General features: G+C 42.4%; 2 protein-coding genes across 4 annotated transcripts; both read left to right on the top strand.

The window, feature by feature from the left end:
• Positions 1-5,443: 5,443 nt before the first annotated feature.
• On the top strand, positions 5,444-18,660 carry LOC133115066 (pyrroline-5-carboxylate reductase 1, mitochondrial-like). Of its 3 annotated transcripts, none has more exons than XM_061224784.1 (8): positions 5,444-5,762; positions 10,756-10,830; positions 11,294-11,364; positions 11,604-11,783; positions 13,462-13,683; positions 13,950-14,042; positions 14,251-14,414; positions 16,712-18,660. In XM_061224784.1, the coding sequence occupies exons 2-8, from the start codon at positions 10,764-10,766 to the stop codon at positions 16,869-16,871; spliced, it is 957 nt and encodes a 318-aa protein (XP_061080768.1). In that variant the 5' UTR covers positions 5,444-5,762; positions 10,756-10,763; the 3' UTR covers positions 16,872-18,660. The 3 variants fall into 3 exon arrangements, with proteins under 3 accessions (XP_061080768.1, XP_061080766.1, XP_061080767.1); XM_061224782.1 differs by lacking the exon at positions 5,444-5,762 and adding an exon at positions 10,035-10,158; XM_061224783.1 differs by lacking the exon at positions 5,444-5,762 and adding an exon at positions 10,213-10,459.
• Positions 5,770-8,940, top strand: LOC133115067 (myeloid-associated differentiation marker-like protein 2). The gene has a single exon (XM_061224786.1). The coding sequence runs from the start codon at positions 6,326-6,328 to the stop codon at positions 7,232-7,234; it is 909 nt and encodes a 302-aa protein (XP_061080770.1). The 5' UTR covers positions 5,770-6,325; the 3' UTR covers positions 7,235-8,940.
• Positions 18,661-19,109: the final 449 nt, after the last annotated feature.

The following is a 19,109-nucleotide window of genomic DNA, read 5'->3' as shown; positions in this document are numbered from 1 at the left end:
CAATTTCAATGATCATTATATCAAAACTAATGTGACATCAGCTGTTATTAATTTGTCATTGGTAGAACATTTTTGCTGGTCGTTTGGACTTTTGTGAAGTCAATGTTTATGTGCATTTAAACATAAAAATGGAATCCTGGCAAGCAAACAAATTAACTGAAGATGCTGGACAGTTAAACTATGTTGGATAGAATATCAGTTATTTTAATATAATGAAAACAACAGTTGACATCAAGTTTTATAAATGGTAATTAACTTCAAGTCAGATAAAAATGTTATTACTAATTGTATTTTGTTCTGTAACATATTTTTTTAACAAACAAAAGCTCAAGCTACTTTGGTAATTTTATGTATTTATTGTATTATGTAAATCATATTTATAAGTGTTATTATGACTGAGAAGTGATTCTTTGTAAAATGTAAATATGTCTTTTGCTTTTGTTTTGATTGCATGTATTTCAACATACGGTAAGAAAGAACACGTTATGCCATTACACCATCTGCTGTCTTTTTTATATTCCTCATAACACACCTGTTCTTTCTCTGCTAAAGGAATTTAAAACTGACATTATCCTTTTCCAGCTGTTGAATAAGGATTTTGAAATCATGGTAAACAAGGCATCAACAAGAGAGTCACCATGGTTACATTATTTTATTTAAAATGGCAGTGAGCATAAAAAGTGATATTATGGTATATGATATTATGTTGATCATGCAGTGCCACTAGTCCATAAGTATTTGGGCAGTGGTACAATTTTAGTTTTTGAAATGCTGGATATGAGGGTCAAATGCAGTCAAATGTCAGCTTTAATCTGAGGGTATTTACATTCATATTGGGTAATATGTGCAGGAATTGCACCCCTTCTTATACATTGTCCCCCATTTTAGCAAAAGTAATTGGACAGTTGGCTTCTCAGCTGCTTCTGATTAGTCACGTGTATTAAATAGCTTCATTAGTGCAGGTGTAAGAAAGCTTTCAGAATCTAGTCTTGATTCTAAGCTTTTGATCACCTTTGATTGGAGTCAATAATTGGAGTCTGTCAACATGAGGACCAGAGTTTATCAGGCTGTGTAATTTATCTTGGACTCATCTATCCAGAAAAACCTTTTGCCAGACCTTTCTGCAGGCTCTTTAGGTGCTATTAGTAAACTGTAACCTCACCATCCTGTCTTTGCAGCTATGGTTTGCATTTTGTATTGTAACCTCTATAGATTTGTTTGTGAAGACTTATTTGGACATAAACTATTGAGGTCTTTCTTGGCCTACCAGCCCTTTGCAATTACTGAGTGCACCAGTGCTCTCTTTCTTCTTTATGATGTTCCAAACACTTTATTTTGGTAAGCCTATTTAGCCTACATGTATGTCTCTTGTCTGTTTTTTCTTACTTAATTTGGAATTTGGAATGGCTGTTTCGCCACGGAGTGATAGCCACTTACAAGCATTAGAACGCACAGCAGTGAAAATGTATCACTGGGGGACACAACTGTATGGTAAATGTCTCTCTCTCTCTCTCTATATATATATATATATATAGCGCCTTTATCCAAAGTGCTGTACAATTGATGCTTTTCATTCACCCATTCACACATACCCTCACACACCAACAGTGATTGACTGCCATGCAAGGTGCCAACCAGCTCATCAGGGGCTATCGGGGGTTAGGCGTCTTGCTCAGGGACACTTCGACACACCCAGGGTGGGATCGAACCGGAAACCCTCCAACTGCTAGACGACTGCTCTTACCGCCTCAGCCAATGCCACCCAAATCAGACCAATATGAACCAATCAGATTACGAGACTTGTCCTACCTGTTTTATAAATTAATATAATACACAGGATTATTTGATATATCTCAAATTTAACATTTCATTTTCACATGTCAGAGTTCAAAGCAGTTCAAACTACAACATTCGGGTTTTGGCGAGTGAAGTTATAAGAGAATCAAGTACAATGAAAACTAGGTCAAGCAAAGTCCCCACAACAGCATGTGTTTGAGTTTGAGTCAAAAACTGGAACATGAACATTCTCCCACATTGAACCTTCTTGTGAAAAAATTGCATTCCCTTTGGAAAGTAAATAATAATGCTTTAGTATTAGTTACAATTAGTTACAATGCTTTGATTGCTTAATACTTGCTTCAGAAAATCCTGTACTGGCCTATTAGTGTTGGAGGACAGAACTACTTGCTGAAAACTAGCCAGGAAAACATCTTCATAATGTTCAGAATACATTGAACCTCAATTAGGTCAGATTGTTCAATAGAAATACAGTGTATTTGCCCCCTTCCAGATTTCCTCTATTATTTATTATTCCTCTGAATATTGGTCACACTGAATGGTTTCAAATCGTATAGCCAAAATGTTATAGTGTAAACAAATGGAAATTGACCTAATTAAATAGATGAAATAATGAAACAAAAATGATTTGTGTTTACTCAGGGTCCCTTTGTCTAATATTACATATTGTCTGAAGATCCGAAACCATTCAGTGTGACAAATATGCATTAATGGAGGAGATCAGTAAGGGGAAAATATCTTGACGCACAACTACAGCTGCTCATATTTGCTTGTAGTAATCACATACACAGCAGTGTAGTATAATATCTAGGGAACTGGGCTTGTAACCCAAAGGTTACAGGTTTGATTCCCAGGGAGTAGACAGTGCCATTGTAGCCTTAAGCAAGATACTTAACGTGGATCGCTTCAGCACACAGTGTATAAAGCTGTATACATGGATACTATGTAAAAATGTGAACAATTCTGTGAGTTGCTCTGTATAAGTAGGTCTGCTAAATGCTAAACATACTGTTGAGATCGGATCTAGACAGATCTGATCAAAGACTGATTTGGCCCATCTGGTCTTTCCACTGCACTCTTAGAATCCAAGAATCCAATGAAATTGCCTGCAGCAGTGACAGTTTATGTTTCCATGTGTTTTTAATACACGCAATCAAAAAGTGGGTTAAGGAATAAATCCAGATTTACATTAACTTACATTGCATTATAGTAACTGCCTTTAAACATGTAATGACAGATTCTGTGATACCCATTGTTGTCAAAACTATTTTATGTTCTCAAATTTAAAAATACATCTCTATAATTACTTTTATGTCATATTTTTAAATCTAAACATCCAATATGTTTGTCGTAATTCCAAGCACATTGATTGAAGTATATACATTTGCAATGATGCACTCTTTGGGGGACTATGTATAAAAAGTGCTGTAATTTATACATGATGAAACCAAAGCGTATAAAATATACTTAAATAAAAGCTGAGAATATGCACTTTAACAACATTATGGACCTCACATTGGGTTTTAAACTGTGTAAAATATCTACTTTAAAACTTAAATTTCCCCATGTACGTAAATGGACAATTATTTCAGCAGGTAGATTCTCAGTTCATCTACCTGATAAAAAAATAAGCTAATGTATTATTTTTACATTATTGCCTACATTGCAGTCTGTTGTTTTGGCTGTGTACTCCAGCACATTTGAATTTAAATGAAGCAATATGAGGTTAAAGAGCCTTTAATCTGAGGGTATCTACATCTATTTTGGGTAGATATATCTTTTTATACGTATTCCCCCAGAACTTCAAAGGTGTTTCTGTGTGTTAAGAGAGCTTTCAGTATCGAGTCTTGATTCTAGGCTTTTGATTAGCTTTTGATGCTGTTATTGGCATTTTTCAACATGAGCACCAGAGTTTTGGGGCAAGACAAGAAAGATGTCGAAAACATAAAGCGTAGATCAAATCCAAAAACTGAGAAAGGCGACAAATTAAAGGGGCAATGGCAAAGGTATGTCTCAGGAATCTCAATCAATAACAGGTTTACACAAAGTCGGCACTGAAATGATGATCAATGTTCTGATCAAGTTTCTAGCAGAGACTTGGGTTTAAATACATGAAGGGAAGTGACATACTAGGCGGGGCAGAGGAGTGAGCAGGGCTTAACAAATTACAAACAGGTGAGGGACATAATTGGGTAGTAATACAATAACAAGGGGGAAACGAAAATGCGGACTGTCTGATTTACCCAAAACTAGTGACTGTTAGTTAATTAGTTAGACAGACAGTTAGTGTGATCTACAACATGAACTAGCGAAAAAACAGGAAGAAAGAAAAAGCGAGGCTGAGAAGGAATCGTTGAAACCTCAGGAACATACAGACACAGACATCACAGGGGAGACGGATGCAATACTGTGAATGAATAACCAGACATAATAAAAAATAATAAATTACAAGAATAACGAAAATAAATAACAGACAGAATAACAGGAACATTACAGAAATAGGAAAAAGAAAACAGTAAGAGACATAGGCCAAACAACAGGCTCACAAAAATAAACTGTTTGGAACTTGATTAAAAAGAAAGAGAGCAGTTGTGAGCTCACTAATTGCAAAGAGACTGGTAGGCCAAGGAAGACCTCAACATTTGAAGACCAATGAATTCTCGCCATAAATAAAGAAAGAACCCCAAGCACCTGTCTGTCAGATCAGAAACACTCTTCAGGAGGCAGGCATGTATGTGCTACTCTCTGCAGAAGACTTCACAAACTGATTTACAAAGGCTACACTGCAAGGTGCAAACCACTATTTATTTATTATTATTTACTAGTAAGCTCCAGACACAGAATGACCAGGTTACAGTTTGGTAAGAACTATCTAAATGAGCATATAGGGTTCTGGAAAAAGTCTTATTGTGAACAAAAGGCTATCAAAATCCTAGAATCAAGACTAGATACTGAACACTCTTTTTATACCTGCACCAAGGAAATGACTGACTAATCAGAAACACCTGTGAAGCCATTTGTCCCAAACATTATGCCGTTCTGAAATGGGGGGACTAAGTATGTATTAAAATGGCTGTAATTCCAAGACGGTTGACCTGATATAGATGTCATTTCAATGCCCTGAAGTACCGAGCCGACAGAAGTTGTCCAAATTGTTATGGTCTGCACTGTAAATCTTGATGCCATGCAATGTTCCCCAACATTCCAAACAGATATAAACTTCCCACTGCTTCTACCTGGACTCTCCCACCTCATTTCACCCTTTCAATCACTGCTGTGTAATTACCCATGAGAACAGCATGTCATTTTAGGCCAAATTTGGCTGATTTTCTTTCCCTCCCCCCATCCTTCCCTGTCATTACCGTTGTGGCTAAAGATCTCCCAGTGAGACCTGCTTCGAGTCCCAGCCACCTCCTCCCCTCCACCTCCCCCGAAATGTGACTCCCCGTGCTACTGCGTGGTGCTGGCATGCGGCTTCCCAGCCCATTCCGTTGTGGAATATAGACCCTCTATTTATAGTGCTGGCGTGGTCCTTAGCCACTGCCTCTCCAGGCTTGGCAGCACACAGCTGCTTTAGAAAATAGTTTCCAAAAGAGGCTCCACGGCTCCTCACAGAGTGAGAGAGAGAGAGAGAGAGAGAGGTGGTGAAGAGGAAGAGGAGAAAAGAAGAGGAGAACTTTTGGAAAAACACCGGTCGGAGAGAGGAGGGCTATACGGACCGTCGGACCTGTGGGGGGAGGGTGACGAGATTAAGGGGGCACAGGGGTTGCCTCCTCTTCCTCTCGACAGCGAGGTCGCAGGAGCGAACCTGGACTGGATTTGTGGCAGGGTTCTTCATTTGGGGCAGTGTCCGTGCAACCCTGAAGCTGCAGCAGGGAGCCAACTCCACAACTTCTGGTGACACAGCACGGAGCCACGATCTTCCGTCAAGCAGAGAGCGAAGCGGCGTTGGGTGACATCGGGAGGTAACGTGAAAAGAAACGGGAGTTTTCTCCTCGAAACTCATGAGTAATTTGTTTTGGCTGCCTCTGAAACCTCTGCTGTATTGACAGCAGATGTGATTCCTGGACCTTGACTCCAGGAGCCTGCTCACTTGAATACAAACAAAAACATCTATGGAAAAAGTAACTCCTCTGCTCTGCTTCGAAGTGTGATTAGGACAAAGGAAGCACTAAGCTGACTCTACAGACCTGTAAAGGGTCCCTTTTTCATGTGTTGAAAGGGCATAAATCCTCAAGAACACAGACATACTGTTCTATTTACTGTATGCCACTGAGTCAGAGGAACAGAAATATTCTGTAGCCATCTGTAATTTGAGCTCCAGTGCTACATGGTAATTACAAAGCGTTTCAGGGAAGCAGGAACCGTGATTCGTAATTAAACGGGTCTATAAAACGAGGGAGAGGCTGAAGACTGAGGCCTTGGGACAGCCTCAGAGAGGGGCAGTGACGCCCAGGATTGTGAGGGGGACGGTATTTTAGGAGCCGGCACTCAGGGTTTTGTGGGGAGTAAGAGCCCAGAGCCAGACATGGATTCCCAGGGGGGACACTACCTGAACAAAGAGGCCCTGCTGTCTCCGCTGGGAGCTGCACGGATGTGTCAGCTGATGCTCGGCTGCACCACCATGAGCCTGGTGGCCCACCAGGCCGGGTACAGCGCCACCTATGGGACCTTCTGCATGTTTGTGTGGTGCTTCTGTTTCGCGGTGACCCTGGTGGTGTTCACCCTGGACGTCACCCGCCTCCACGGGTGCATGCCTATATCCTGGGACAACTTCACCGTAGCCTACGCCATGCTAGCCACGCTAATGTACGTCACGGCCTCCGTGGTCTACCCCGTCTACTTCCTACAGCCGCAGTGCCCCTCGGAGGGCTGCGAGGTGCGCAACTACTGCATCGCCGTCACCGTCTGCTCCTCCGTCTGCTGCTTCGCCTATGCCGCCGAGGTCTTCCTCACCCGGGCCAAGCCGGGCCACGTGGTGGGCTACATGGCCACCGTGTCCGGGCTGCTCAAGGTGGTCCAGGGCTTCGTGGCCTGCATCATATTCGGCGCCCTGGCCAACGACAGCGAGTACAACCGGCACATCCCCACCCAGTACTGCGTGGTGGTGTACAGCCTGTGCTTCGCCGTGACGGTGGTGGTGATCGCGCTGACCGTCTCCGGCAGGACGGCGGCCCTCCGCTTCCCGTTCGACCGCTTCGTGGTCGTCTACACCTTCCTGGCCGTGCTGCTCTACATGAGCACCGCGGTGGTCTGGCCTGTCTTCAGCTTCGACAAGAAGTACGGCACGCCCACCCGCCCCGACGGCTGCGTGCGGGGGAAGTGTGCCTGGGACAGTAAGTTGGTGGTGGCCGTTTTCACCCACGTCAACCTGGCGCTGTACATCACTGACCTGATCTACTCTCAGAGGATCCGGTTTGTATCCCAGCAGCACTGAGGTCCATCACAGAAGCTCCATCCTTCTCCTGTGCCGTGGGAATACTCCTACGACACCAGTGCTTGAAGTGGGCTGGTATTAATTAATGTTACTGAAAGCTGGCCAGCCACTTGATTAATGGTTAGCCACCAAGGGAAATCTCTCACAAACCCATCTCACCACTATAGTGGCCAATCGTCTCCTCTTGCCCCCTGCCTCTTCCTATTGGATCATAGAGTGTATGAGTTCAGTGTACTGGACACTTGCTTTTCAGATACAGCACAGCAATAAAAAGGCCATGCCCAGAAGAGGATCAATTAGTTTTTTGAATAACAAATCCAAGTAGACAAGAAAGGGCAGAATTGAACACAGACACAGGTTGCCAGTGTATCATACTAATGACTGAGCATTTTTGTTTTACAATATTTTCAAGGCGGAAATTCTGCATAGTATGCCTTTAATGATATACATTTCAAGGTTATGTTTGGCTCTGATATGCATTTTCACTTGCTAACTAACCGATGCAGGTATTTAGGATGAAAATAGTATCATAATATAGATTGTGAGTAATTATGGATTGAAGTTGTGCCAAGAAACAGTCTCGCCATTTCCATTACAGCAAAGATATGCACAGATTTTAGCATTCCCTCTGATTTAGTGTAATGCAAAACATGGATTAGCATGTTATGCTGTTTTCTAGATCTAGCCAACCATGCTGCAGATGATTTTCTGTTTCAATCTTTAAGAAGACTAAAAATAAGGCTGAATGCTCAGGAGGTAGGTAATAGTTATATGTGGATACATTTACTTTGACTATTCCTGATGAATCATAATTCCTTACTCTGCTGTCATTAAATTTAGTCTGGACTTCTATGTTTTTTTCAGAGTACTGGAACTTATTTATTTTCATTTCAAGCATTGTACTACACCTTTGCCAAGATAGATTTGAGAGATGCCTTGGCAAACCTTATATCATTTTTCATTACAATTTGCCTTCCAGCCCCCCTTCACCCCCACCATTTTTGGAACACACCCTTCCTACCCTACCCATAGCCTAGGTTCGTTTACGCTTCTTTATTCTGGCATCTAGGGAACTGGTGTGTGTGTCCCTTGCTCACTGGGACTGTTATCTACCAGGCCACCACAGTCCTACTTTCCCTAGCAGAGGTGACAGTTCCAGGACCAGGACATTGTCTCCAGCACATCCTCCTCTGCTGAATCACGAGGGAGATGTGAAGAACCTCTCCAGCAGGACATCTTCATCTTCCTCTCTCCCTCAGTGCTCCTCCTCATACCCCATGCTACCTCTGCTGAGGGGATTGTCCAAAACATGCCTCTCCTAACTTCCCTCAAGAGATGGAAGTCCTGTGTAGCCTTCAGTCTGCATGTGTGACAACAACAAAGGAAGCAACATGATGAAAGTATATGTTTCAAGTATTAACCATATTTGGTGTATTTATTGTATTTATTTTATTTTATAAAAATAACTGGATTAGTTAAATATTCTAAACAAAATGCAGCTTCTACATGTGACTTATGACAGCGTTATTAGTTGATATCTTATTATTTAGTGAATATTTGTTGGAAAGATCATTTTCTGGAAACCATGTTGTAGGCTCTGTGAAGATTCACAGATTCCAAAGTTCAATTATCTTCTAACAGCAAAGCTCAACTCAATCAGGTTTAAATAAAGAAGAGCTGTACATTAGAGAATTTAGAGAGTTTATGTGCCGTTTCTATTAAAGTTTAAATATTTGATTCATCAAATCGTGTGCTTGGTTCTTTTTTGCCTGCATGCCTCTTGATCGCAAAGATGCAGTCAACTTGTTGGTATTTTTAGCAAGTAAATAGTAGCTTAGGGAGCTAGCAAAGTTGTGATCAGTGGCTTCACCAACCACCCCATAAAAAGTAAAAAAATAAATAAAGCAAATTGCAAACAGGCTGCTAGCTCCTCCTTCATAATCATTCATATTCCAGTTCTAATTGGGCAGGGGCTAGTGTAGAGGTTCACAGAGTGGGCCATATCTGTTTCTGGTTTTCTGACCTTGATTACTTACTTTTAAATCATTTTATAATTATTATTATTATTATTATTATTATTATTATTATTATTTTTATTTTTTTGCAACAGCAGAGATATTAGTTTTGACTGCATGTTAAGTTTGTGAAGCTATAGCCTAAAGGTGATATGCAAAGTTTTGTCAATTACTGGATATAAATGCATTCAAAGCTGTCAAATGTTAAATGTTGACACCAGATATTCATGTAGTTGGAATATCTCCCTTCTAGAGAATCTCTACTTGAAACCTGTTCATTCAAATTTGTAGCTTAATTGCTTGCTGTTGAAAGATCTTTCATTTGCCGTCAAGATTTTAGTTGAATTTGATCTCTAAATCTTTAAATATGTGGTGTCATATTCTTCGTATTCAACGTTGGAGTGTGATTCCAAACACAAAGTAAACCAGAGCAACACGTGACACCTTAAATTATTTGATGCCTTTAGTGTAGGCTCAATAAATATACAAGTTAATACAGCTGCATGGGGTTTAGATTACTAAAACTGGTCAAACACTAGCTCGAAACTCAGACATTTCCATGTAAATTTCAATTCAACCACATGAAGGGCGTAAAGACGCAGTTCGTATACACGACCCCATAGCATGCCGTATGATGTGTGGCTCTTTGAACCTGACCTACATTTTATCTCCTCGAGCGCCCCTCACCTGTCTTGGATCTGACGCAACGGCCTTTGCATTTTACAAAGCCCGCCCTTCACTGCTTTGCTTAAAGGATATTGGCGAATAGAGGCAAGCGACATACATCATTGGTCCATATACCTGTCTTTCCTGTCTGTCACAACATTTGGTTAGCAAAAACTTTGCACATAGTGAAGGCGGAAGCCACGTTGACACTGGTATATTATACGGCGAAACACATTTTAAGAGGTAAGGCGATCAGCCCTAGCTTCCAACATGCCGTTTTATATGTTTATCGAAATGTATTTGAGTTAATGAATGTCATGCGCTAGGTACGTAGCTACGTAGCCTACTAGAAGCTAGAATGCTTCTATTTAGCTATGTCTACATTGTACAGGCTCTTTAATCTTGTGTCAGGGAAGGGCTCACGCAGCGTGTAATTTAACATTTGAATTGAAATTACATTACATTATAGTAATTTAGCAGACCAGATCTAGAGCGAAGTACAATAAAGTGCAAATCATAACCAAGGACGCTGAAAACCCTAGAGGTAAGTAGGCTACGGCTTGAAGTGCTAGAGTGATCATATGGATACAAACGAATTCAAAGCATGTAGATACATATATCATACACTGCTAATTATTACAGTGAGGTAGAGAGGGAAAGATGCAGCCTGAAAAGGTGGGTTTTCAGTCTGCGCTTGAAAGTGGTCAAATCGCCTACTCATAGGGCCAGAACATACAGCAAAATAATATTGCTACCTATAAATTGCTACCATCTAGCGCGTATTAGAAATTGCTGAAATGTAAGTTTTTTTTAACACAAGTAATTTAATTTATGTTGCAGGACAGAGAATGAGCGTCGGTTTCATTGGTGCGGGCCAACTGGCTCACGCTCTGGCAAGAGGGTTCACGGCAGCTGGTATGCGAGCACTGTTTGTTTACTCATTATATAAGTAAAAAGTCAAGTCCATCATCTTACTATGTGATGCTAATTTAGACTGTATGACTGTGGACAGTAATTTAACTACTACTGTTTTTTTTTTTTAATCGATATGTTTATATTATAGGTGTACTGTACTGTACTGCTGTATGTAGCCTAGCCTACTGGTTCATCTTTCCCTTGCACTTGTTGCATGGCTATTTTTCCGTGTGCTTTTGTCAGTAGAATGCATTATGTTGGCTACCTTTCTGACAACTTTGACAGTACGTCCTTATGTTATTCCGAAATGAACATCTGAATATGTCTTGGTCTTTTTTGATTATCGTTGACAGTGGCATAAATATGAGGTAAACACTGAAATGCTGAACCAAGCTCTGAACATACATTCACTTATTATTATTCTCTCTTTCTCTCTTTTGACACTTCACCTGGCGGTTCCCAGGTGTGTTAGCGGCCCACAAGATTACGGCCAGCTCTCCAGATCCAGACCACTTGACTGTCTCAGCGCTGAGGGTGAGTTGGGGGGTGAGGGGGCCTTCCCCTTTACCTGCTAAGTCAGGTTCTCAATTGTTAATAAGTAGTAGTAATATAGATATTAAAAACCCAAAAATGAAAATGCATGGAATGTAGAATATGTTTTCTAAACAAGAAAATGTTATAATATATATATGTATTGGGTGAAGGGGGGTGGGGGGCTGTTATGTTTTTGAACAGCAAAAAAGTAATGAGAATCTGCCTTGTCCACCCCTCAGAAAATGGGGGTGAACCTGACCACTAGCAACCAGGAGACAGTGAGCAGGAGCGATGTGTTGTTCCTGGCTGTGAAGCCCCAAATTATCCCCTTTGTACTGGATGAGATTGGGGCTGGCATCGAGGACCGACACCTCATTGTGTCCTGTGCTGCTGGGGTCACCATCAGCTCCATCGAGAAGGTCAGTCTGGGGCCTGTCACACTCCGAATCACCCATCCCCCACCCACCAAATTCTTTGTCTTTTTCTGTAGCAACAGCCATTCCAACACACATTGCAGCATCTTGCGTTAGGAAGAATACTACTGTATTATCACATTTTGCAATGTAAATGATTGATTTGGGAAATGCTAAATTAAATTAAGCTCCTCCGCTCAACCTCTGTGGGACCACACATGAAAGGTCGGATAAAATTCAAAGTTGAATTTAAACAAGTGAGTTTGTTCCAAGTTTCTGCCATTGAGACAACTTGCCCCAAACAAACTGTATCTCAAGGTGAGCTTCACATAGGACTGCAACTAAAGTATTAAAAAATACTTTATAGAGGATATTCTCTCCTCATTCATACCTACTTATTCCTAACTTACCCCACTGCCAAAAGTGCCAGTCTGGTACTGTTAATGTACTGCACTTGCATAACTTTACCTGGCTTTCTCAATTACAAATGGACATCAACAACTAAGTGAGGGTGTCAGGTAATGCCGGAGACCACTTGTGCACTAATCATGTTGACATGGTCCCAAGCAATAATGCATAAATGACCAGGTAAAGATTTCAGTTCGACAAAATAACAAAAATACTTTAAAATGCACAGCATAATAAAGTACGCTACAAAATGGAGTCAATGTTGTTTTAAAGAGATTCAGTCTTGAGGTGCGTTTACGGTCTACCTCATGACTGAATTTCTTTAAAGTCTTTCTGCTTGCCCTTGGCAATGTTAGTTAGTGTTTCCAGACTGATACAATCCGGAAGCTTCCTTCTCCACATACTCTTCCAACATAGTGCAATAGCTCCCCTGGCTTGAAGAAGTCCAAAGTCTAGATGTTTAGTCTGTTTTAATGTTTGTTTATGTTGCTGTTCAACATCGCTGACAAACATTTTACAACATCCTTCCAGAAGTCTTGGATCTTTGGACATTCCCATAGACAATGAAATAGAGTTCCTTTCTTCTTCAAACATTTATATAATGAAGTTTGACAGGAGTTATGTACATTCTCATTAACCACTTATATTGAAGTAATTTAAACCTTTAATTTATTGTCTGTTTTTGCACATTTAAACAAGCATTATTCCAGTCTGTCTCATCAATGAGTTCTTGTATATCCATTTTCCAAGCATGTAATTTATCTAATGTTGATTCAGCAATATATGCAACCAACCTGCTGTAATAGCCACATACGTGGCCCTTCCGTTCTAAATCTACAACTGTTATTCAAGTTTTTCCCCATGTCAAGAAGTCCATTGAGTTTGCCATGCCAGTCAGACGGGTGTCAATATTGTCTAAGTTTGTTCAGCAGTCTGCTCGGGGTGATTTCAGCTCGCTTAGAACTTCAGCTATATTAGCTTCTGTGTCACTCGATGGATTTGGCGTGGAGTTGTTTTTGTACCGGCCTTGCGTTCTCCAGTAAGAATGTCACACTGCTTACTTACAGGACCTTTTTGTCACATCAACGCAGAGATTCTATTTTAAAAGCAGTGTATATTTGGGCTCTTAAATCCTGCACAGTTGGTTGGGGCCTCCTCGCTAAGCTGCCGTCTCGGTCTCGTCCACGTGACCTCCCCCCATTTTAAACCCATTTGAGTTATTTGTAGCATCTGTCCTGCAATAAAGCCTGTCCCTGTTTTGCTGTGGCCCCTGCAGAAGCTGGAGAACCATCGGTCTGGCCCCAAAGTAATGCGCTTAATGACCAATACCCCTGTGATTGTGCGGGAGGGGGCCACGGTATACGCCACAGGGACACACGCGAAGGTGGAGGACGGCAAGCTGCTGGAGCAGCTCATGAGCAGCGTGGGCTTCTGCACAGAGGTGGAGGAGGACCTGATCGATGCCGTCACGGGCCTCAGCGGCAGCGGCCCCGCCTATGTACGTCCGCCCCTGTGATGAGGCCCTTAACAAGCCTGTAAAGAGCCTGTAATGACACTTGTAAGGAGACCTGTAGCGGAACTGTAGTGTGAACCATTACAAGATCCGTAGCGATGTCTGTAGTGAGAGCTCTAACATTGATCGTAATAACGAACATAAGAAGCAGCACCATCCTAACCACTCTCTTTCCAGAATGGTAAAGCACTTTTATTGTGTGTGTGTGTGTGTGTGTGTGTGCGTGCCTGTGCGTGTGTGTGTGCGTGCAGGCTTTCACGGCTCTTGATGCTCTGGCTGACGGAGGGGTGAAGATGGGTCTGCCAAGGAGACTGGCTGTCAGACTGGGAGCTCAGGCCCTGCTTGTGAGTTCACCCCCTTCCTCGTCTTCCTCCTCCTCCTCCTCCTCATCGTCCTCATCACAATAGCCAGTCACCTTCACCATCCCTCATCAGTTGTTGATCAATATCAAAGTCACCTAATCTTTCTCTGGCATCCGTGGTGCATTGGTAGCAGGACCGGACAGTGTGTACTTTGTAGTTGAGGAATCGATACGTTTCCCCCCTCCCGCAGGGCGCGGCTAAAATGCTGCTGGAGTCGGAGCAGCACCCGGGCCAGCTGAAGGACAACGTGTGCTCCCCAGGGGGCGCCACCATCCACGCCCTGCACGTCATGGAGAGCGGGGGCTTCCGCAGCCTGCTCATCAACGCCGTGGAGGCGTCCTGCATCAGAACCAGGTACGGGAGCACGGCGGGCCGGGGTCAGGGTGGTGCGGGGTTACGGACCGGGATTGATGTAGGTGAGTGGGAGACTGAGGGAGACGTCTGTGCCATCTGATTTAGAGCCGAGCTGAAGCGGAAGTCAGAGCAGCAGGAACGTCTGATATGACGCATTTGCAAGCGAAACGGATCTTTCAGGGGAATTTGTGACGGGCGGGGAGTTGTTTCAACTTAAGTTTCTTTGGATGTCTCTGTTCTGTACTGTGTGTTGTGTCTCTGTTGTTTGCTGGAGGCCCTGTTTAGCTAATACTTGCATACCTTACATTTTATGAATGATGCAGACTGGCGTGTATGGAAGTGTTTCAGGTTAGGCATACTCCCACGTATGTATCACTGGTTGGACAGCAGAGGGCGGTATTGGTCAGTAGTTATGCTGTCCCCATTATGCTGTGACGCATTGTATCGCACAAGGTTTGTGGCTTTTCTCATTCTTTAAAGAATGCTGAAGATTATGCATTATTCATGTTGTAATGAACTATTTAGCAGATGCCCCTTACCCAGGCAGATTCAATACAGGACATAAAATAATTAATACTAATAAATAATCCTCAAGCAAACTCTTGCTGTAGGACAAGAAACAGGGCAATGTGCAGATGGATATGAATATGAAAAAACAGGAATTAAATGCATTAGATTAGGATGAGTAATACTCAAAGTGGAAGTTGTGGGTTATTGGATATGTGCAAAAAGGCAAAGTTAATACTTTAAATGAAGCAGAAAGATTGTAGCTATTGATTTCTGATGTAATTTTGGAGCAGTTCTACAGGGTGTTATGACTATGGTGGAGGTGGTGGTGATGATGATGATGATGAAGATGCTGATGATGATAAAGATGATGATGAAAATAATGATAATGATGATAATGGTGAAGAAGGAGAAGATGATGATATGAATGTCATAAGGATGAGTGATCAAAATGAGGATGCCCTATATTTGGGGCTCCAGAGTGCTGTTGGGATTAGCTCTGCGTTAGCAGATCCAGAGTGCAGTTGGGATTAGCTCTACGTTAGCAGCGCCAGAGAGCAGTTGGGATTAGCTCTACATTAGCAGCTCCAGAGTGCTGTTGGGATTAGCTCTACGTTAGCAGCTCCAGAGTACTGTTGGGATTAGCTCTACGTTAGCAGCTCCAGAGTGCAGTTGGGATTAGCTCTACATTAGCAGCTCCAGAGTGCTGTTGGGATTAGCTCTACGTTAGCAGCTCCAGAGTGCTGTTGGGACTAGCTCTACATTAGCAGCTCCAGAGTGCTGTTGGGATTAGCTCTACGTTAGCAGCTCCAGAGAGCAGTTGGGATTAGCTCTACATTAGCAGCTCCAGAGTACTGTTGGGATTATCTCTACGTTAGCAGCTCCAGAGTGCTGTTGGGACTAACTCTACATTAGCAGCTCCAGAGTGCTGTTGGGATTAGCTCTACATTAGCAGCTCCAGAGTGCTGTTGGGATTAGCTCTACGTTAGCAGCTCCAGAGTGCTGTTGGGATTAGCTCTACGTTAGCAGCTCCAGAGAGCAGTTGGGATTAGCTCTACATTAGCAGCTCCAGAGTACTGTTGGGATTATCTCTACGTTAGCAGCTCCAGAGTGCTTTTGGGATTAGCTCTACATTAGCAGCTCCAGCCAGCTGTTGGAATTTTGTGTTACCGGTGTCATTAATCCTGGTTGGTGATGGAGCCTGAAGTCTGACTGGTGAGCCTGAAAGCCAGATTCCCCAGTGCTGGCCAAATGAGCAGAGGATAAGCACATCTCGAGCACAGCATCATCTGTTCTGTCAGGGCTGCCCAAGCCTGTTCCTGGAGATCTGCTCTCCTGTAGGGTTTTATTTCTAGCCTAATTTGGCCCTGATTCTACTATTTAGCAGCTCAATGAAATCTCTAGCTGCTGAATGTGGTGTGTTTCATTGGGTTGTGAGTGAACACATGCAGGATGGTAGATCTCCAGGATCAGGGTTGGGCAGCTCTGTGCTATATGGTGTAGCATTTTCTGGAAACCTCAAATTTGTCTCTTTGAATCTCCAATGGTGCAATACCTGTCTTTTAGCCAGGAATGACATCAGTAAATATGATACGGCAATATAAAAGGACTGTAGCAAAATGTTCTACGCTGCTGTGATTAAGGGCTTCTGCTATCAGAACCGGCAGTGTAGTCCTCAGAGAGTGCATGTTTTTTAAAGTATGTTCAAGTAAATAGGGCTAGCCAGGATTTTCTCAGCAGGTGTGTTTGTAGAAGTCTCTCTCTCTCACTCTCTCACTCTCTCTCCAAAGGGAGCTGCAGTACGTGGCAGACCAGGAGAAGATTTCACCGACTGCCATCAAGAAGACGACGCTACACAAGGTCCTGCAGCAGCACGGCGTCAGCGAGTCCAGCGTGGCTCCCCGGACCGGGATCTCTCTCTTCACAAACAACCCCCGGCAGAAGAACTGAGCGGAGGAGGAGGAAGAGGAGGAGGAAGAGCTTCACTGAGCAGGCAGAGCCTCTCATCAGGGACTATTCAACCAATGACTCGTATTTCTATTGGTTTGAATAGGTCAGGGATTGATGGCTCATTTTAGCCCCACCTGTCATCTGGGTTGTAAAACCTACCTCTCCTCTCAAAACCAAATCTTCTGATTGGATCATCTTGATGTATCAGTAAACCTTTGTAACCCCCAAAAATGAGTGAAGCCATCAAACAATATCACTCACTGATTTAATTGGTTCATAAAAGTCCATAATTTGCAGCATGGGAAGGTAAAACACTATATGTTATGGTTCTTTTAATATGGGCTTTCCCATATAATATGGGTTATACACACTGGATGGTTAAAGGGATAACTAGTGTACTCCGATCAGAGGATGGACAACTGGAACATTTGATTGGTGACCGATCTATACGAATATTATTTTTCAGTATAAAAAGAGGATATCTAAGAGTTTTATTTTTCTTATTATCTCCTATCTCTCTTGGGGAGGTTGATGCATTAAACCCGGGGTTGGTAACCCGGGTCTTAGGGAGCCGCGGGGTGTGCTGGTTTCTGTTTTCACCTTAAAATAAGCTACCGATGCAGACCCAAGAAAGAATGTGATACGAGTTAACTATGAAATCAACTTTTGAACTATTTCCTTATAAGATGATATTTTTTCTAATCTTGGCTCTATATTTTGGGGGTTTTTTGGGGGTTGATTTAACCTAATTTTAAGTGATATGCATTTGCATGTTTTTAGATATTGGGCTGCACCTTGGGCTACATTGCTAACGGTTTACTGTTACAGTTCTGGCGAGGTCAGAGTGGAGCACGTCTCCTTGACAACCTAATGAAGTCTGGAGCACAGGGGTTCATGTATGTCTCAGATGGTTTAAGGTTATTTATAGTGCAGGATTTATGACTTTCATGTGCTCATCCTAGGCACACAAAACTATTTTGCACCAGGGCTTTGGAAAACCAGAGGGGAATCACTCTTTGTTTTGCAGTAATCGAAGTTATACCAGAAAAAGTTGATGACTTGCACTCAGTGACCACTTTATTAGGTAAACCTGTACACCAGCTTGTTAATGCAAATATTTAGTCAGCCAATCATGTGGCAGCAACTAAATGCGTAAAAGCATGCAGATGTGGTCAAGAGGTTCAGCTGTTTTTCAGACTAAATGTCAGAATAGGGAGAGAGTGATCTCAGAAATGGCTGATCTCCTGGGATTTTCATGCACTCTGGTCTCTAGAGTTTGCAGAGAATGGTGTGAACAACAAAGAACCTCCAGTGAGCTGCAGTTCTGCGGGCAAAAACACGGCCAGACTGGTTGATGCTGAGAGGAACATGACATTAATGGAAATAACCATGCATTACACCTGTAGTATGCAGAAGAGCATCTTTGAACACACAACGTGTCAAACCTCTAAGTGGATAGGCTACAGTAGCACCGATAAGTCTAAAAAATAAGAAACAAATACAATAAAATGCTCACTGAGTGTATTTCAATAAGCTGTGACTGTGTGCTGTAAGATATATTACAGTTTTTGGGGATAAGGACAGTGGTTTTCACTTTATTATAAGAATGGTCAAGCCAAATGCGGCTCATTGCTCTTATATCATTCAGTTGTTCTTAAATGACAAATCTTGTTTCTTTAGCACATCAGGCTCTGATGCATTTTCTGAGCAGCTTAGTTACCTCATTTTCTCTGTGTTGTGCAAAGACTTTGTATGCCCCAAAAAACTAATAAATGCCATTTTCTTTTCATTGGCCAAAAGGTGTTTCTCACATGGGGGTTTTAAAAAGGCTTTGTCAGTTGTTGATTTATGAGGTGCTTACATTTCATGGAGCTGGATGATACTGAAATGTAGAATTAAAATATGAATGAACAGAATGCTAGAAAAGCTAATTGCCGTTTATGTCACCAATGGTGTGCTTCTATATGTTCTGCACAAGAGAAGTTAAAAATCCTGCACAGTTGAAGTCACAGTTGAGAGCAGTCCTGTAAGTTGCGAGGTGGAGCAGCCATGGATCGGACTTGTTGTTCCAGCACGTTCCACAGATGATCGATCGGATTGAGATCTGGGGAATTTGGAGACCAGGGCAACACGTTGAACCCTTCACCATGTTCCTCAAACCATTCCTGAAAAATGTGTGCAGTATGGCAGGGGGCATTATGCTGAAGAAAGAGTCCACTGCCATTAGGGAATACTGTT

Source organism: Conger conger, chromosome 16 (genome assembly GCF_963514075.1).
Source record: "Conger conger chromosome 16, fConCon1.1, whole genome shotgun sequence".
Classification (NCBI taxonomy): domain Eukaryota; kingdom Metazoa; phylum Chordata; class Actinopteri; order Anguilliformes; family Congridae; genus Conger; species Conger conger.
The sequence above is the reverse complement of the archived record's forward strand: the minus strand, read 5'-3'. Positions and strand labels throughout refer to the sequence as shown.

Excerpts from the sequence above, each read along its gene's own strand:
- LOC133115067 (XM_061224786.1), top strand. The coding sequence starts at position 6,326 with ATGGATTCCCAGGGGGGACACTACCTGAACAAAGAGGCCCTGCTGTCT.
- LOC133115066 (XM_061224784.1), top strand. The coding sequence starts at position 10,764 with ATGAGCGTCGGTTTCATTGGTGCGGGCCAACTGGCTCACGCTCTGGCA. Across the intron at positions 14,043-14,250 it reads TGGGAGCTCAGGCCCTGCTT|GGCGCGGCTAAAATGCTGCT; the intron begins GTGAGTTCACCC and ends CCCCTCCCGCAG. Across the intron at positions 14,415-16,711 it reads GCGTCCTGCATCAGAACCAG|GGAGCTGCAGTACGTGGCAG; the intron begins GTACGGGAGCAC and ends CTCTCTCCAAAG.